The sequence below is a fragment of the Cuculus canorus genome, chromosome 4 (genome assembly GCF_017976375.1).
Source record: "Cuculus canorus isolate bCucCan1 chromosome 4, bCucCan1.pri, whole genome shotgun sequence".
In the NCBI taxonomy this organism is placed as follows: domain Eukaryota; kingdom Metazoa; phylum Chordata; class Aves; order Cuculiformes; family Cuculidae; genus Cuculus; species Cuculus canorus.
Window position 1 is genome coordinate 41,322,792 of NC_071404.1, and position 18,397 is coordinate 41,341,188.

The window sequence follows — 18,397 nt, forward strand, 5'->3', positions numbered from 1 at the left end:
CCATTTAGGGTAACTTGTTAACCAAATTTAGTTGATATATTTAGTTTTTAACTAGAAATGGAATCTTTACATGCTATTTAACCTTTACTTTTATTAGAAACATTGTATTTACAAAAAAAAATTTCAAAATATTTAAATTCACTCATAGTTTTGTCTATTAATATCTGTGTAGCTAATTGGATTTTCATTACCATATACAGAAGTGCTATAAGTAGCATGTTAAGTAAATGCGGAGAGTACCAACAGCCTATGAACATAGTGAAAGTAATATTAGAATAGAAAAATGACCAAGCAAATCATGGTTTTCTAATTGAGTTCACTGTCAGATGCTTCAAGAGAAATGTACGATTTTTAAATGAGTCTTCTAGCCTAGTAGCTAAAAACTGACTTAAATGTTGAGACACAATATTTTGATTTCTTCCAAAACTTACTTTGATGTTTAGTAATATAATTTTTGGATATTGAATTACACGTACTGTTATTCAATAACAATCTTTATGGATTGTTTTCTGTAAGTCAAATCACTTTGTTTGTGGTTATACTCAGCTTGGGCATCAAAATCCCCTTTTCATTTGAGTAACAGTCCAGTTGCAGATGACAGCTCCAGGAGTCTGAGATCCTTAAAGTGCTTGTAGATGCAGTAGAACATGATCTATTTTTAACTGCTTTGAAAATAATTAAAATACAGAATTAATAATGTAGAACTCACTCTACACCACACTAAATTTCTTTGAAAGCATTTGAGTAAAATTGAAAATCAAGTACCATATCTTTTTAAAGTTAACATTGTTGACAGTCCAGACTTAACAATATATTACATTGTACATTATGGTCTAGAACATTAATATCAGTTTCAAAACAGGTTTTTTTTTTATGTCTTGGAATATCTTATGCCTTTAGATGTATGTTGTCTGGTTTTGTTAATGACCTGCTTTATTTAAGGCCCTTGTAAACCAAGTGGCAGGAACTATATACAGTCGATTCACCAAGAAGCTTCCAGATGGATTGGCAATGTGTGGAGTATTCACGCGAGATTATCGCCATGATGTAACGAATTCTCAGGTATGTTCTTATGACTTCTGTCATAATAATAGTGAATTCTGTATTCCATCTGGATTCTGAAAATGTCAATTCTAGTTATAAAAACTGTGCCATTACTAAATAAAAAGTTGAGGAAAAATCTAAGCATACCTGAACTGCTTGCCAGAAACTGTTAGTCTATGGCATACAATCTTACTATCAGTGCTGAGTAGAGGGGGAAGGATCCCTTGCCTTGATTTGCTGGCAACACTGCTCCTAATGCAGCCCAGGATACCATTAGCCTTCTTTGCCACAAGGGAAAGTTGCTGTTTCCTATTCAACTTGATGTTTACTTGGACCCTCAGGTCCTTTTCTGAAGACCTGCTTCCCCGTTGTATGCCCCCCAGCATACATTAGTCCATGGGGTTGTTCCTCCCCAGGTGGAGCCTTTTCACATCTGCCTGTTGCACTTCATCAGGTTCCTGTCATCGCATTTCTCCAGCCTGTCTAGGTCCATCTGGGTGGCAGCGTGACCCTCTGGCACATCAGCCACTCCTCCCAGTTTGGTGTCATCAACAGACCTGCTGAGGGTACACTTTTCCTCATCATCTAGATCATTAATGACGATGTTAAACAGGATCAGACATGCTATCGACCCAAGGAGTACACCACTAGTTGCTGGCCTCCAGCTAGACTTTGTACCACTAATCACCAACCTCTGGGCCCAGCCTTCCAACTGGTTTTCAATCCAGCTCTCTACCTGCTCACCTGGCCCATACTTCAACAGCTTATCTTGGAGAATAGCCAATGCTTTCCCCTCATCTACCAAGCCAGTCATTTCTTCATAGAATCTGGTCAAGCATAACTTCGCCTTGGTAAATTCAGGCTGAATACTCCTGATGATTTTCTTGCTCTGCATGTGCTTGGAAATGACTTCCAGGATTACTTGCTCTACCACCTTCCCAGGGACTGAGGTGAGGCTGACCAGCCCGTAGTTTCCTGGATATTCTTTCTTGCTGTTCTCTAAGATATCAGTGACAAATCACCCATCCATTATAGTTTACCTTTAAATCAAATACATATTTTAAACGCTTTTAAATATAGAATCTATTTGCAATTTTTAATCACTTTACTAAAAAATGCTTTACAAACCTTTATCCTTAGATACTAGTGACGGTGCCTCAGTGTTTAGAAATCTTGATGCTGTCTCCTCGTACTCAGAAATGGACAAAAAGGATACAATATGTAATATTTGATGAGGTAGGCATCTTTTAATAGTTACCAATTTAACCAACATACCAAACATCTTGAGGAAAAATTCCAATGACTCTATTATTCATTATATTCATTGTTGCTGGTTAAAAAACCCAAACAGCTTTCAGAAATACTATTTTAGACTTAATTGCTTTTTCCTATTTGCTGATAGTGTTTACGTACTCCAATGAAGGAACTTAAAACTCTGTTAGTCCTCAAGAAGACATACAGTTCAGTCAAAGCTAACATTAATTTCTCTCAAGCCAGTCAATTGAAAATCTAAAAGCCACCACTGTCATCTCAGTGGTACAAATAGAGCATTCCAGACTGGGATTCACATCACACAGTATTTGTCAGTCTTTCTAGAGAAAAAGTCAATGATTAATCTTGCTAAATTTAAACTCCTACTGTATTCTTTCTTGTATATAGAATTAATTGCTCATGATGCCAATGAGCCTCTAGGGAACAAACAATGAATGTAGTATTGAAATTTAGATTAATTTGCTATCCAGTGGAGCATGGAGAGGGATTTACTAGACATTTGATTTATCTCATAGTGATTTGCTACGATGTAAAAATTATTCAGTACTGATCTTGACACACATTTGATTTTTACAAAACACAGAACAATTCCTGTTATAGGTGCACTTTGATAATGAACACTTATTTTCTTTTTTTTTAATCTTTTTTCCCCAAAACATAGGTCCATTGTCTTGGTGGTGAAATTGGAGCAGAGGTTTGGGAGCATCTTCTGGTAACAATTCGGTGCCCATTTTTGGCACTTTCTGCTACTGTCAGCAATCCGGAACACCTAACTGAGTATGTGTGGAATTTTCTTGCTCACAAGACCATGTTTAAATCGGATATGAGCTCTTTTAGATACAGAAGTCAATTACTGTCGTGAGGCAACTCATTTGGAATTATATTGTTATATGTATGGTGCCACCGTTACTCCCCCAGCTGAAACAAAACAATACTCTGAGTCTTAACTCTGTAATGAGAACAGGTACTACTTCAGACCCTAGAACTGAGCTGTGCAGAAGAATTTAGGAGACTTCTACATCTATTTGAATTGCCAAAGGCTGGTAAACACACTTGTCTATCGTCAATCAGAGAAGACACCTGCGCTATATTTATATATAAAATGGTGCTATTTCACATTTGTTATCTGCACCATGCAGTAAGCTGGAGTAAATTGCACTGAAGATGCGAGAGGGAGACTGGAAATTCTACAGGAGATATTGAGCAGATTGTAGTATTTAATCTATTATAACTCTAGCAATTTTATTAAAATATTGTTTACCCCTCTTAATTTTATTTTATTCATGCACTGTAGGTGGTTACAATCTGTGAAAAGGTATTGGCAACATGCTGAGGATACAATGGAAGGAAGTTCCACAAATTCTGAAAAGAAGCTTATGAGAAAATGTAAAGTGAAATCTAAAGTACGAGAACAAAAGAAATCATATCGTGTTAGACTAGGTGTGTATCAGAATACCTCAAAACTAAGAAATAAATTCTAGTGTTATTTCTGCAAAAACATTAACCATGGTGTGTGAACTTAAGTGTATTTTGTTTCACTTTTTCTTTCAAATAAAAACAAATTTTGCATGATTAATTACTTGCTTCTTAAAACAGACAAAGTGCATCATGACAGTATTTTTGTCTCTTTACAGTCTTGTATGAAGAACGATACAATGATTTGGAAAAGTATGTGTGTTCTTTAAAGGACAATGATTTTATCATTGAACATTGTCACCCGTGTGCTTCATTAACAGTCAGTCATGTAAGCATAATACTGGTGTTGATATTGTTTAGCAACTGTTACATTTAGGCAACGTGGATTCCATCAAAGTAATTCCTTTATTTTTCTTTTGTTTAAACTCCTTGCAGATTGAGAACTATGGCATTCCTTCAGATCTTTCTCTATCTCCACGAGAGAGCATCCAGCTTTATGATGCTATGGTAAATGTCTGGCAAGAGTGGCCAAGAGCACAGGTGTGTGTACATAGCTGTGGGCAAAATATATCAAATAAATAGATTACAAAGTACTGCCATGTTTTATACTAATGTTGTTTTCCAGGAGCTAGATCCTGAGGAGTTTGTCTCTTTCAAGAATAAAGTAGTAATAAAAAAGCCAGATGTGAGGAAATATGAACAGGAACTGAAGAAAGAACTAACCAAATGGATTGAGCTTGGCCAAAGCCAGAAGGTAAGAGTTACAAAGTATTTTTTTAAGATTGTGTACAGATTTAAAATAATAGTAATTAAACGTAATAATATAATTATGGGAAGTTTTCCTTTCATAGTTATTATTAGGTTTAACTGCTGCTTTACTTGAAAGATAAGTACTAATATTTATGGCATTTCCATTACTGCTTTCAAGGTGGTGTTTTTGCAAGCGTCTCTGGGAATCAAACTTCTGATATTGCTATGACATTTCACTTCCTGATTTCTTTAGGTACCTTCTACAGTTAGTAAGAATATTGTACCATTACTTTTCCTTTTCTTTTTAGTCTATCTCTTTTTTGCTGTTCATCTGAAACCTGTGTATCCACAGTAGAGACAGTAGGTATGTTTCCATGTAAAGCGATGAAAAAAAAGAAGTCTCTGATTGGAGACCAGCTATTCTTATATCAGAAAAAGGAATATAAGGAGGTGGTGAATTGCCACAAGGAAAAAATTAAAGAATATCTGGAAAGAAAAAAAAAATTATTGAATTATGACACTTAACTGTGAAAATATGTCATAATCAGTATGTTAGTAATACTTTATTATTTGCACAGGGATGGTAGTTGTGAATGCTACAACAATTTGCATTTTGAGCTCTTACCAATGCCAGCTGATAACTTACAGACCTTTTAGTCTATAAACTTTATGTGGCTATTGCAGTTCTAAATTATCTTTAAAAAAGTGAGGTAATATAAGATGACACAGGAAAATGGACTCTTCACATGTGTTACACCCCAGTCAGAAGTTTCTGCCATTAAAATCTCCACAATGATACTACTTTGGTCAGGTCAATGAGCTACTGGAGGACCTTAAGCCAAAACCTGTGGATTGCTCAGGAAAGGAAAAGTGGGAGCACTTTGCAAGATTTGTTGAGAAATTACATGAGATGGATAAGTTGCCTGCCATATTTTTTATGTAAGTATTTGTCATCCATGTGTTATATGTATATTGCCTATATTCAGAAAAATGGGTTTTAGAGATAAGCACTGATATGGGTTGGCAAATCCCATTTATATAGTATTTATTACCTGTGCTTTAAAACATACAAAGTAAAGGTCCACAAGCTCTATCAGCTCATGCATTTTTATGGTAAACGAAGCTTAAGACTTAATTAAATTAATTTTACTACTTTTTAATGTAGTAAAATTACTACAGTAATTTTTACAGTACTTTGTGCATGCATGATATCTGAGAAAATTACAAGAAAATGAATCGTGTTAAATATTAATATGCTTCTAATGATTAGATTCTAACTATTGCCAGATGATAAGGCTCACTGAATGTTATTGTAACAGCACAACATATAAATAAAAACTCTATTAGAATTCACCTAACTGATGTATATTCTGTATTATTTATTTCAAGATTCAATGTGGATTCAGTAGAACGTGCAGCCAAGAATGTATTCTACAATCTGCTGAAAAAACAAAAAAGTTTACAAGACCCTGATACTGAGAGGCAAAAAGAATGCTTAAGGAATGAACTAGCAAAAGTGAAAAAAATGCTAACAAAATTCCCTCCGTAAGTATTTTAACTATGTATTATTTAAAAGCTTGTATTTTATGACAGACCATAATTTTGTGACATAATAATTTATATCTGGGGAATGTACCTTACAGCAGCACATTCATCCTTTGCAGTATAATAGCTCCTGCTCTACTTTGTATTCTAGCAACCCATACAGTAGGAGCAGCTATATGGCAGTGTCAATCAGCAGTAGCCACTGCATATTCAGGCAGAAGGGAGATACCAGTGTTGCTGACATTATGTAAGGTGCTGGCACCACAATAAAAGAATCAGAGATACCTAAGTATATAAAACTTATAGTTCACTACTGAGATATCAAGGTATCAGAATGATTCTTTGACCAGACGGTAACTTTTGTCATGCACCTCTTAAAAACAGTACAGTATCTGACCCTAATGCTGGGTCAGCCAGTGTGGGAGGATATTTACATAGTTTAGCCTCACCATGGCTGGTTAGAGTGGTGGATATCTGAAGCATGGGTTAACTTGACTGGTGAGATGGTCTATGAATATTTGTCAACCTTTTGCTTGGATTTTACTGTATTTGTTTCCCCCTTAAGTTTGAATTCTCTTGATTTTGTGGTCAGAAAGTCTATATTTTTATAAAGCATTTAGCAATGATATATGGCTATAGTTGTGAGGGTTGTCAGGAACACAAAGCATCATGGTTTTGCCCTCCTAGTCATGACAATTTACAGTGCATTCTTTGGATCTAATATCATGAACTTAGCTGACTTCAGTAGTAGTAAGTGGGAACTTGAAAATCCAGTAGGAATCTAGACAGATATTTAGACACTGAAGTACTTTGAAAATCTGCCCCTGAATAGATTTATTTCTCTCCTTTCTTCTTCAAATCCTGTTCAAAATCCTTACAGTCCATGCTATTACTGGTGGTAAATCCATCGCATTTCTCTTTCATTTTTAGTTCTTCCACTGCATAAACTTGTTAGCTTACTAATTTGCTAAATGAAGTACTTACACTTGCCGTCTTCATCTTCCTTTATTTTTGTATAACACCATAAGTCCTCCTCTATACTTTACCCAGAATTACTGCTGTTTTGCATGCAAGCCATGATAATAGAAAGCTGTTAGCATTATCAGAAAATTTACTTAAACAGATCTACCTGCGTGTTTGAATCTACAGTTTAAACGGGAATAAGTCCGCACCTTTCAGTACCCAAGGAATATTTTAAAACTGAGAAATGTATGTTAATAACAGAAACAATATTTTTTATTATATATTTTATACAGGGATTCCAAAAAGTTGAGCTCCGGTAAAATGCAACAATTGGTACTTCTTTTGACTAAAAAAAAACAGTTAGAAATAAGTCTTAAAAAGCTAACTGCTATACCTTCTGAGTGTACCTATGCTGATCCTAAAGCAGTGGATAAAAATGTAAGTAATTTGCTGGTAATTATAACATGGGTTTAGTTTTCTATGTCTAAAATGCATGAATTTGTGCATAATACATAAAACATATAATGTGCAATGCAGTTGTTTGTCATAACAGTACTCATTGACTTAATGAAACATTCTAAATATTTCCATTACAATTTAATTTCTTGTATCAGTCTTTGATAACTTCATTTTTAAGATGCATGTCAGCTTTCGTTCTCCTAAGTAAAAATATGTTGACTCGTCCTTGTAATAGGAGTCCTGAGATGTATACTACAATTAATTTTCATGAACTGTCAGCAATGCAATTCTGTTACTTGGTCAGATATCAGACTTCTGTTTTTCTAACTGAGTATATCATAGGCTATATGGCACCTTTGCATGCTTATTAAAACATTCGTAAGCCTTTCATATCTTGTAAAAATACTAACTACCACTCCTACTAATTAATAAGTAACAATAAAAATAATAATTTCTAGGCTCCAAAAGTTCCAGTCTTTACAAAGCAAAATTTTCCACACTATTCAGTGTACTTATGACACCTAAGGAAAGAAAAGATGAGAAAAGCACTGAATATCTGCAGATGTCCATCAGAAATGTTAATGTATATACTTATGTACAAATAATTTATGAAAGATATTTATATCATATGGTTTCCTGCAGTAGTGGGTGATCACAAGCCTACCATGTCTGATTGCATCTAGCTGCATGGTATGACAGTTGGGACTGTTGTAATGGCACTTGTTGCAAAGGTGGACAAAACAGATAGTATATAGAAGTGTACAGGTGAGCCTGGATTTGTCGTCATAATGAAGCTACTGATGCTACACATCCAGTTATACACTTAGGGTTTCAGGTTCACTGAAGATCATAATCAGCTATACTTCTCTGTAGTGCTCGGAATTTTATCAGATAGGACTTTTTAATTAAAAACACCTGGTTGTGATTAATGTTAACATTTCTTTGTAGACTTTAGAGAAGATTTTTCATCGGCTTAGATTTGAAAGAAACGGTCATCTGCAGCAAGTGATGGCACAGAGGGGCATTGGGTACCATCATGGATCTATGAGTGCCAAAGGAAGACAAGCAGTGGAAATGCTTTTCAGGCTGGGATATATCAAGGTTGGTAAATTGGGATCAAGATCAGGTTTTTTTTTTTTTTTTTTTTTTTTTTAATTTTAGTTTCTCTATATATTTAAATAAAAAATGTAGAGTACCTTTCACCAGTGGTAAAATATATTGTGTTAACTTTGTCATGGTCATTTAAAAAATGTTGACCTGAAGGTTTCCACAAATAAAATAAGTGAACTGATAGCTATAGAACTTTATTTCTAACTAAGAGCTTCTATCCTTCAGTTTAGCATACCATAGAATCGTAGAATGATTTAGGTTGGAAAAGACGCTTAAGATGATTAAGTTTAGTTGTAACCTAGAACTGCCAAGTCTGCCCCTAAACCTAAGCAAAAACACCACTAAAGCCATAAGGGCCACATCTACATGACTTTTAAATACCTCCAGGGATGGTGACTTAACCACTTCCCCAAGGCAGCCTGTTCCGGTGCCTGGCAAACCTTTTGGTGAAGAAAGTTTTCCTAATATCCAGTCTAAACCTCCCCTGGTGCAACTTAAGGCTGTTTCCTCTTGTCCTATTGTTTGTTACTTAGGAGGAGAGACCAATACCCACCTTGCTGCAACTTCCTTTCAAGTAGTTGTAGAGAGCAATAATGTCTGCCCTGAGCCTCCTTTTCTCCAGACTAAAGAGGCCCAGTTTTCTCAGCCGTTCCTTACAGGACTTATTCTCTAGATGATTCACCAGCTTGTTGCTCTTTGGAGGTGCTCCAGAACCTCTATGTCATTTCTGTAGTGAAAGTCCCAAAGCTGAACACACTATTCAAGGTGCAGCCTCACCAGTGCAAAGTACAGGGCGACAATCACTTCCCTAATCCTGCTGGTTACATTATTTCTGATACCAGCCAGGATGCTTTGGCCTTTAGGGCCATCTGGGCACACTGCTGGTCCATGTTCAGCTGGCTACCGACCAACACCCCCAGATCTTTTTCAGACACTCTTCCCCAAGCCTGTAGCATTGCATGAGGTTGTTGTGGCCCAAGTGTAGGACTTGACACTTAGACTTGTTGAACCCCATATTATTGTTCTCAGCCGACAGATCCAGCCTGTCCAGATCCTCTGTAGAGCCTTCTTTCCATTACACAGATTGACACTCCTGTACATCTTGGTGTCAGGTGCATTCGATCCCCTCATCCAGGTCATTGATAAAGCTAATAAACAGAACTGGCCCCAACACTGAGCCCTGGGCAACACCACTTGTGACCGGCTACCAACTGGGTTTCACTCCATTCACCACAACTTTTTTGGGCCCAGCCGTCCAGCCAGTTCTTTACCCAGTGAGGAGTACACCTCTCTAAGCTATAAGCAGCCAGTTTCTTCAAAAGAATGCTGTTGGGAATGGTGCAAAAGGCTTCACTAAATTCTAAGTAGGCGACATCCACAGGCTTCCTCTCAATGGCCTAGTGGGCCACCTGGGCAGAGAAGATCAGGTTAGTCAAGCAGGACCCATCCATGCTGAGCGGGCCTGAGTAGCTGATTGTTCTGTACGTCCCATGTGATGACACTCAAGGTGGCCTGCTCTATAACTTTCCCTGGCTCTGGAGTCAGGCTGACATGCCAGTAGTTCCTGAGATCCTCCTTCCAGCCCTTCCTGTAGATGGGCATCATGTTTGTTAATCTCCAGTCAACTGAAACCTCCTTGGTTAGCCGGGACTGCTGATAAATTATGGAAAGGGGCCTGGTAAGCATTTCTGCCAGTTCTCTCAGTATTCTTGCATGGATCCCATCCAGCCGCACAGACTTGTCTGGTCCAGGTGGTGTAGCAGGTTGCTTACCATTTCCTCTTGGATTATGAGGGCTACATTCTGCTTCCCAGTCCCTGTCATCCAGCATAGGTGGCTGGCAGCCTGAGAACAACTGGTTTGAGGTGAAGAAAGCATTAAATACCTCAGCCTTTTCCTCATCTTTTGTCACTATGCTTCCCCCCACAACCAATAAAGGGTGAAGATTCTACTTAGCCCTCCTTTTGTTGCTAATGTATTTACAGAAACGTTTATAATTGTCTTTACTGCAGCAGTCAACTGAATATGTTTTAGTTAAGTGAACTCTATACAATAATGAGATTTTGTGCTGTCTTCATGGAATATATCAATTTCAATGTAATTTCTATTTATATTCCGTAAAAGATGTGGTATAAACTTTCCGGATACAAAAGTTTAATATGCATATGTAATAGCTATACGAACTAAAGAGTGAAATCCATGTATGTTCATAGCTCTGTTAAATTAATCAGATTAAAGTTTAGCTATATGAAAAATGATAGTAAAATTCCTGTTGATTTCAGTTGATATTACAGTTTTTTTAAAAAATATCAGATATCACCATTTCTAATAGATATACTGATGTTTTATAGGTAGTCACAGCTACTTCAACACTTGCACTAGGAATCAACATGCCGTGTAAATCTGTTGTCTTTGCTGAAGATTCTATATTTTTAGATGCCCTAAATTACAGACAGGTATGGAAATAAACCACTTTTTATTACAAGAACAGCACATGTGTAGCTGTAATCCCACACAAATTAAAAAAAAATGTCTTTTATGTATACTTCCGGGTATATTTTGAGATTTAGCTGTTCACTTTGGTGGTGATAATAGTTTAACTAAGGTGATTTTACTAATTTTTCAGAACTACCAGCTGACAAATAATGTATGTAGTCAAAGGACCTATATCAGGAACGAAAATATTACAATTGCTCCGTGAATTAAAGGCACAGATGCAGCTTTCAGTTATGGGAGCTGGAAAAACAAAAGCTGTTTTGTTCTAGCCAGGGTTTTCCAAAACTGTGAAAAATATACTGTAACAACATATAGTTGGGATATAATGAGGAAATGAAAGATTGCTGACTGGATTAATAGGGACATTTTTGCTTCTTCCATCTTAGATGCGGCGCTCTACACAACGCAACACAGCAGTGTGTAGATGAGGTTGCAAATGCAATAAAGCAGAATGTCTCTAGTCATTGCATAACATACTAGGTGGGCTGAGAGACTGTAACCTCTTCACTAGCTCATGTTTCCTGCTCTTGTGCTGGTTTTCAAACCTATATTTTCACGAAGTACTGCCAGTTGGCCTCTTCTTCAGAGGGCTGGCAAGTGGCTCTCAGATTCAGAGCGTGAGTGGATCAGTGCAGTAGCTGGACCTGCACGCACCTCCCTTCTGCTGCATATAAATGATATGACTATAGCTTTGTCACATCATCTGGTACAGGGGGCAAGTCCCCACAATGGACCTGACCAAGAACAGGTGATCCAAGCAAGCAAATACACCCATAGGCAGCTTCTCTCTGCTCCTTATTCATATTCAATGCTCTGTATTCCTACTGAGACTACCTCTACCCCAAATCTACACAGAAATAATTCAGAGCTAAATGTAAATTGAAAAGAAAGCTGGTGTATAGGTATAAATTAAGTTAAAACTTACCATGAACTTGAATGTTATAAATGTTAAAAACATATGTGAGAGAACATAAGTGTCCTGGTCAGTGTTTAGGTCTTCTATAAAATTTGGGAGTACATATTTAAAAAAGTAAATAAACCCACTACATTTGTAAACCAGCTGTATTTGAGGTACAATATATTTTGCAAATATTACTTTAATATTCTGCATAAATGCTTTATTGACTGTATAGATGGTACCAGTATATACAACTTAGGTGTATTTTATTTTAAAATTAATATTTTTATTGTTTTAATACTATAATTATTAAATATTTTATTCTTAGATGTCAGGACGTGCTGGAAGACGGGGACAAGATATGATTGGAAATGTGTTCTTCTATGATATCCCAATGCCCAAAGTCGAAAGACTTATCAAATCCAATGTACCTCAGTTGAAAGGCCAGTTTCCTCTGACTGTTAGCTTAATATTGAGACTCATGCTGTTGGCTGCGAAGGCTGATGACAAAGCAGATGCCAAAGCAAAGGTTTAATTTTTTTTTTTCTCAATAGCACTTTAATTAAGTTGTAATATCTCCTTAATATGAGCAGAAAGCTATGGACTTCTGAAGTAAGCAATCTGCCTCTAAATTAAATTGCATACTCTGCTATCTGCTTCTAGTTCCTGTGCCATCTTCTCCAAAGCATTGGACTGTTAATTTTCATGCACTTATTCTTTACAATAAATATTATGATCAGAGAGAAGGCTGCTATCAGGAAGGTATTTTTATTGACTGTTGTTCTATGCAATATTTGCATTAACTTGGAGAATCAGAAAGTCTTCCAGTATTTAAAATCTCAGCTTTATTTGAGGAAAAAATCTAAACACACATTTCCATAAGGAAGAGGGGAGCTATGAAATGCTATCTCAATTGAAACACATAGAATTTTCTCATTATTAGTGATTTGTTTAAATCTGCATACTAATTCTCTGGAATAAAAGAATTCTTATTCTTATCATTTAATGCAGTGATTTAAGTAAATAACCCATGAGAATGACTGCAAATTGGTCAGAGGTTTCCTCTGTAATTAGGGAACTCTTACCTCCAAATGATCTGTTTTTTACATCCACTTCAGTATATAAACATTTATTTTCAGACTCACTGAATGAATTCAAACCTAAGTCTTTTTAAGATAACAGAGTAAATTGCTAAACTTCTGTGTTAAATATTAAAATAGTAATTTCAACACTTCCTGGTTTAAGTTTAATGATATTTAAATCCTTGTCTTTTAGATCCTTATATGAATTTCATGTAATTAACTTAATAAGCCTCAGCACAAATTTAGAAAATGCACACACATCTAACAGACAGATAGATTTTTTCACAAGTATTTTCAGGTGTTAGGCATTCAATTTGAATAAAATTACAACATAACTCAGCATTTTTAACCTGAAAACCAATTGCTGAAACAAAGCATAAAAGCTGGATGTTTTATTCTTTTGCTTGTTACAATATCAACGTTCTCTTGAATTTCTAATTTTTTCTTTCTTCTTTCTGTTTGTTTGTTTGGTTGTTTTTTTTGGCCAGGCATTGTCAGTATTGAAGCACTCACTGATGTCATTCAAAAAGGAAAGATATGCTGAAATATTAAAAATTTATTTTATATATTCCCTGCAATTTCTTATCAAAGAGGTAGGTTTTAACTTGTTCTTGTAAAAGGTAGTTCTTCTTAAATCTACAGATTCTCATTTGTTTGTGTTAGTATGCTTCCATTTAGAGAATCATGTGTTTTATATTTCATAGCAACAAGCTATTTATGTTAGAAATAAATGTAAGGAAACAGATAAAATTAGAGTGCTTTAATTTTGGGGTTGAGTCTGAACTACTTGTATTATGGAATAAATTCAATAAGGAAAGTTTTATGGTATGGTCTATATGATTACAAATTGATTAAGAAAGTGAGAGTTGTGCATTTACATTATATTATTTATATATGAAGATGCATGCATGTGAAATTATAGGGGTTTAATACATATTAAGGATGATGTGATTTTCAAAATGCTGAGAGAAATTATATTTCTAATAAAAATTTAGGAATTACATCTTGGAGAAGACGGAAAATGAGTAGAGTATCTCTCCATTGCAATGATTTCAATTTGACGGATGCCAATTCAGAAAATTTTTATGCATCACTCCATTTTGGCTTGCAGCCCAGTACTGCAGGCAGTAACAGGCACCAATAACGTGATTACATCAACAAATCATCTGTGCCCAGGTTTCCTAATCCTGCTCCCAATAGGAGCCCTAAGCAGCATTTCTGCCTCCTGTGCTGCCTGTCCCTTTTATGTGAGACCAGGAGCCTGATACTGCCATTGAAAAGCAGAATCTGGTTAGTGTACAAAAGAGATTAGAGATTTACAAAAAGGTTACAGTTAGGATAAGAAGACAAAATCTAGCCCTCATACCTACTATCCTGTCTCCAGTAATTTTCCCAGGGAACTGTATGAAACAAAAAGGGGGGAGGGCAACCATGTAATAATGATTCTCTGGTTACTCCCTACTTTCTTACAAGGTGGTGCAGAGTAATGTCTCATAGGAGAGGTGTCCAGGATTTTATAGCCTTTGATGGAGTTTTCTTCCATGAGTTTGTCCTGTTGTTTTTTGAAACTATATAATCTTCTAGCACCCAAAACCTTACAGCAAAGTATTTGACAGATCACTGCTTGCTGTACCATTATTCCATCAAACATTTCGATTAATATTTTTTTAAATGAAAATTGAATCAAATCTTACTTTGGCGACTGCATGCACTTTTCATTTGCAACCTGATGTAAATCAGCACTAAAACTATAAATTCAAGATGAAAATTTCCCATGGAATTACTCAAATATTTGGTTTTCACTAAGGGCAAATTTTTTGCCTTTCAGTGGAGACTGAACGGTCTCAGTAGGTACCTGTGCGTTACGCTGAATGACGGTTCTGAATGCCACCATTTTATATTTTTGTTGTATCCAAGTTCATCTTTCACAAATAACCTTTTCTCTTTCTTCTAAACTAAATAGTGCTACTTGGATCAAGAAGGTAACCCCACAGGATTTGCTGGACTTGTGACACACTTGCACTATTATGAACCTTCAAATTTTGTTTTAGTGAGCTTTCTTGTGAAGGGTTTATTCCACAAACTGTGCCAGCCAATTAGAGGTAAATAATACTCCATGCATCTTAATTGCAGACTGTGGCAGGGTCTGTAACCTCAATTGTTCTGAAATTTTATGGGTGACATCTTGCTGCTGCCACCTTTTGCTTGCTTAGCCTCCGTGCTCATATCCTTGACCTCTGCATATGCTTATATTTATGTCTGAGAAAGCCAAGGCACACATGGCAATGCTACTATCATGAATCTAAATTTACTGTTTGTGAAACATTCTGATGAGGTAGAAAAGAATGCTATACACAGAAAAATTAATAAGTCTGATTCCTGAGGAAGATTTGCATACTATGTAGCAATTAAGATGGATGACCACTATGAATATCTACAAATTAAAAAAATGAAGTACTACTAATGTCTCCTTACATGTTTAAAATCCTTCCTATGCACTGAGATATGCTGCTGTATGTGAACATTTAATAATACAGTATTAATTTTTACATATTAGTTGCTTAATTATCTCCCAGAATTTTTTGTATGTAATGAGTGATTCTTTATCCAACCTAGTTTTGCATAACCTCTGTCATGACAATGGTAGCTGGGAAGGAAACTCCTGAATAGGAATTGTTTATAATAAGTAAAAAAACAAATAATATTTTTTAATATTTTCGTATTTAACCCAAGTGCTTTCTGTTTTGGCATAGGCTCAACTGTTTTTTCAGAAGACGTGCTGGAAAAGCTAGTGCTCATTCTAGCAAACCTCTTTGGGAGAAAATATCTTCCAGCCTGCTCAATGCAATATAAACACCAGTTTTGCCAGTCAAAGGTAGAGAAAGCACTGGTCTATTCTGTAACTTATGTTGTGTACCACTTCAATGAACTCGCTTCCTTCTGTCAGTTAGACTAATGTCATTATGGATGTGCAGCAGTCTGGTGGGCAAGCCAGCAGATAGCTGCCCACCCAGCCACTCTCTTACTCCTCTTTCTCAAAAAGGATGGGGGAGGAAATAGAATGGAAATGCCTATGGTTCAAGACAATAACAGGGAGATTGCTTATTGGTTATGATCATGGGGAAAACAGCCTCACCTAGTGGAAAAGTAAATTAATTTGTTAATTTTGGTAGTGAGAAACAAAAATTTCAACACCACCTTCCTCCTCCCCCCCCACCCTCAGTCTCATCTTTACTCCTTCATTCCTGACTCCTTTACCTCCTCCTCACCCTACATGGTGCAGGGCTGATGAGAAATGAGTTGCTGTGGTTGATTCTTAACAGCTAGCTGTGCCACTCTTTCCTCCTCATGTGACACCCTTGTTCCAGTGTTACTCTCCATGGGCTGTAGTTCCAGGAACCATCCAGTTGCTCCGGTGCAGGGTTCTTCACTGGCTGCAGCATGGAATTTTGCTCTGGTATGGCCATCTCCATTGAGAGGGCTACAGGGAAACCTCTGCTCAAGTATGGTTTCTTCTATAGGCTGCAGGGGAATCTCCACTTCATACGTGGAGAGCCTCCTCCTGCTCCTTCTCTAATCATCGTGTCAGCACTGCTGTGTCTCACTCTGCCTGTGTGATGTTTTTTGCTCTTTCGTTAAGTTTTCACAGAGGTGCTACATCTATGCCTGATGGGCTCAGCTCTGTCCTGTGGTGGGGCCATTGGAGGTGGCTGTGTCTGTCACCGCGCAGCCCTTGGCCTCTTCTAACTGTAGCCAGCCCTGAACCGCGTGCCTGCCCTGACACCCCCACCCCTACCAACTATTTACCACCTACAGGCAATACAAGTAGCTGAAATAATGAAAAAAAGTATTTACTGGATTAAAATGAAGAAGCCTCGATTTAACCACAGAAGCAGCAGTTGGCTGTCAGGTTAAATGAAAAGTACGAGACAATTACACAGTTACTGTCATGATATTCCAAAAGGTAAAATTATAAATGACACCCTGTTTTTTTAGAGTACAATTCAAGTATCTCTTCCCCAAATGGCGATATACTTTCTTCTCCTCCCTCTGCTAGAATTTTGTCTATGTCTCAGGAGCTGCAGCATTTTGTGACACAAAAATGACGCAGAAGGACACCAGCATGCTCTGTGGTACATGACAGTATAAACAATATTAGTAGGATGAGCATTAACATTAGTTATGTACAAAGTTAACCCATTCTAAGTACAGGCAGAAAGTGAAACGTTTGTAATGTGCTCCTATTGGCTCTTCTATGGAAAGCCTTAAAAATTTGGAGGAAGCAGCTACGGCTGGAACAACAAAGGAAACTTCTTCCTGTTGAAGATGCTGCTTCTGTGGCCAGTTCTTTGCAAGCATTGTAAGAAGAAAAATGTTATTTATTTCTGAAAAGTCACGTAGGAGGGATTACAGTCTTGCTGTGGCTAATGGCAGCCAAGCTTCAGTCTGCCATGCTGGTGGGGAACAACATGCAAAACAAGATCAGGGGAAGGCAGCCCTTCAAAAGCTCCTTTTTAGCTAGCTGAAACAAGTTTAATAGAGCTGTTTGCGAAGTAGTCTGTAAGTAAAAATCTACGAATTTTATACTTACTGTTTATCTTCTATGCCTTTTTCTGCATGAAATTAACACTCATCTTTAAGATCTGTTAATTTTAAATGGTCAGGCAGTATGACAAGCTGTATAATGTCTGGAGCTGTACTCTTTCCTTCTTTCACTATATAGGCACTAATGCTTTATGTATGCACCAATGCAGAAATTATGCTTTTGGAAAAATCACCTGAATTAAGCAATAAACTGCATGTTATTTCAGGTCTTTCTGGAAGATCTCCCAGAAGAGTTTGCAAATGCTGTAAATGAGTACAACACCAAAGTAGAGGAAAATTTTGCTCATTTTCTTCTGACAACTGCCAAGCTGGCAGATATGGAAGAAGAATACAGACTCCCACTGTCAAAGACAGGTAGGAAGTGAAAAATTAATGCATATTCATTATGAGTGAAGTTGATTTTATTAGGATAGTTAGGTTAATTCTTATTTTGTAACGAAAATGCTCACTTCAGACATGCTAATAAAGATACACAATTTCTATTTCACTTTTGGTTTACAGGCATTATAGATTATATTGTATGTGGCAGAAGTTTTGTACAAGAAACAGTTAATTTTGGTTGCTATTCTTTTATTATTTTGTAGCAGAAATAAAAGTCAAAGGGGCTTTTTTGTGAAAGGAAAAATACATTATTGAATAAAGCGTTTTTACCTATTCAGCAATGCATTTGCAGGTCTTCAGATGCCTCTGAATTGCTTTCAGAGTCTTATAAAGGATAGATTTTCAACATCTGAACACTGAAGATCAAATAAAGAGTT

The 18,397-nt window shown here is 36.6% G+C and overlaps 1 protein-coding gene across 1 annotated transcript in view; it reads left to right on the forward strand.

The window, feature by feature from the left end:
* The window catches only part of DDX60 (DExD/H-box helicase 60), a 45,687-nt gene that overhangs the window by 18,213 nt on the left and 9,077 nt on the right, over positions 1 to 18,397 (forward strand). Inside the window, exons 18-34 of the mRNA XM_009565172.2 lie at positions 943 to 1,062; positions 2,185 to 2,280; positions 2,978 to 3,093; positions 3,611 to 3,756; positions 3,951 to 4,060; positions 4,168 to 4,272; positions 4,358 to 4,486; positions 5,294 to 5,421; positions 5,872 to 6,027; positions 7,284 to 7,428; positions 8,398 to 8,550; positions 10,910 to 11,014; positions 12,281 to 12,481; positions 13,523 to 13,627; positions 14,998 to 15,136; positions 15,788 to 15,909; positions 17,846 to 17,993. Coding sequence (XP_009563467.2) covers positions 943 to 1,062; positions 2,185 to 2,280; positions 2,978 to 3,093; positions 3,611 to 3,756; positions 3,951 to 4,060; positions 4,168 to 4,272; positions 4,358 to 4,486; positions 5,294 to 5,421; positions 5,872 to 6,027; positions 7,284 to 7,428; positions 8,398 to 8,550; positions 10,910 to 11,014; positions 12,281 to 12,481; positions 13,523 to 13,627; positions 14,998 to 15,136; positions 15,788 to 15,909; positions 17,846 to 17,993 — 2,224 coding nt within the window. The remainder of the gene's footprint in view (positions 1 to 942; positions 1,063 to 2,184; positions 2,281 to 2,977; positions 3,094 to 3,610; positions 3,757 to 3,950; positions 4,061 to 4,167; positions 4,273 to 4,357; positions 4,487 to 5,293; positions 5,422 to 5,871; positions 6,028 to 7,283; positions 7,429 to 8,397; positions 8,551 to 10,909; positions 11,015 to 12,280; positions 12,482 to 13,522; positions 13,628 to 14,997; positions 15,137 to 15,787; positions 15,910 to 17,845; positions 17,994 to 18,397) is intronic.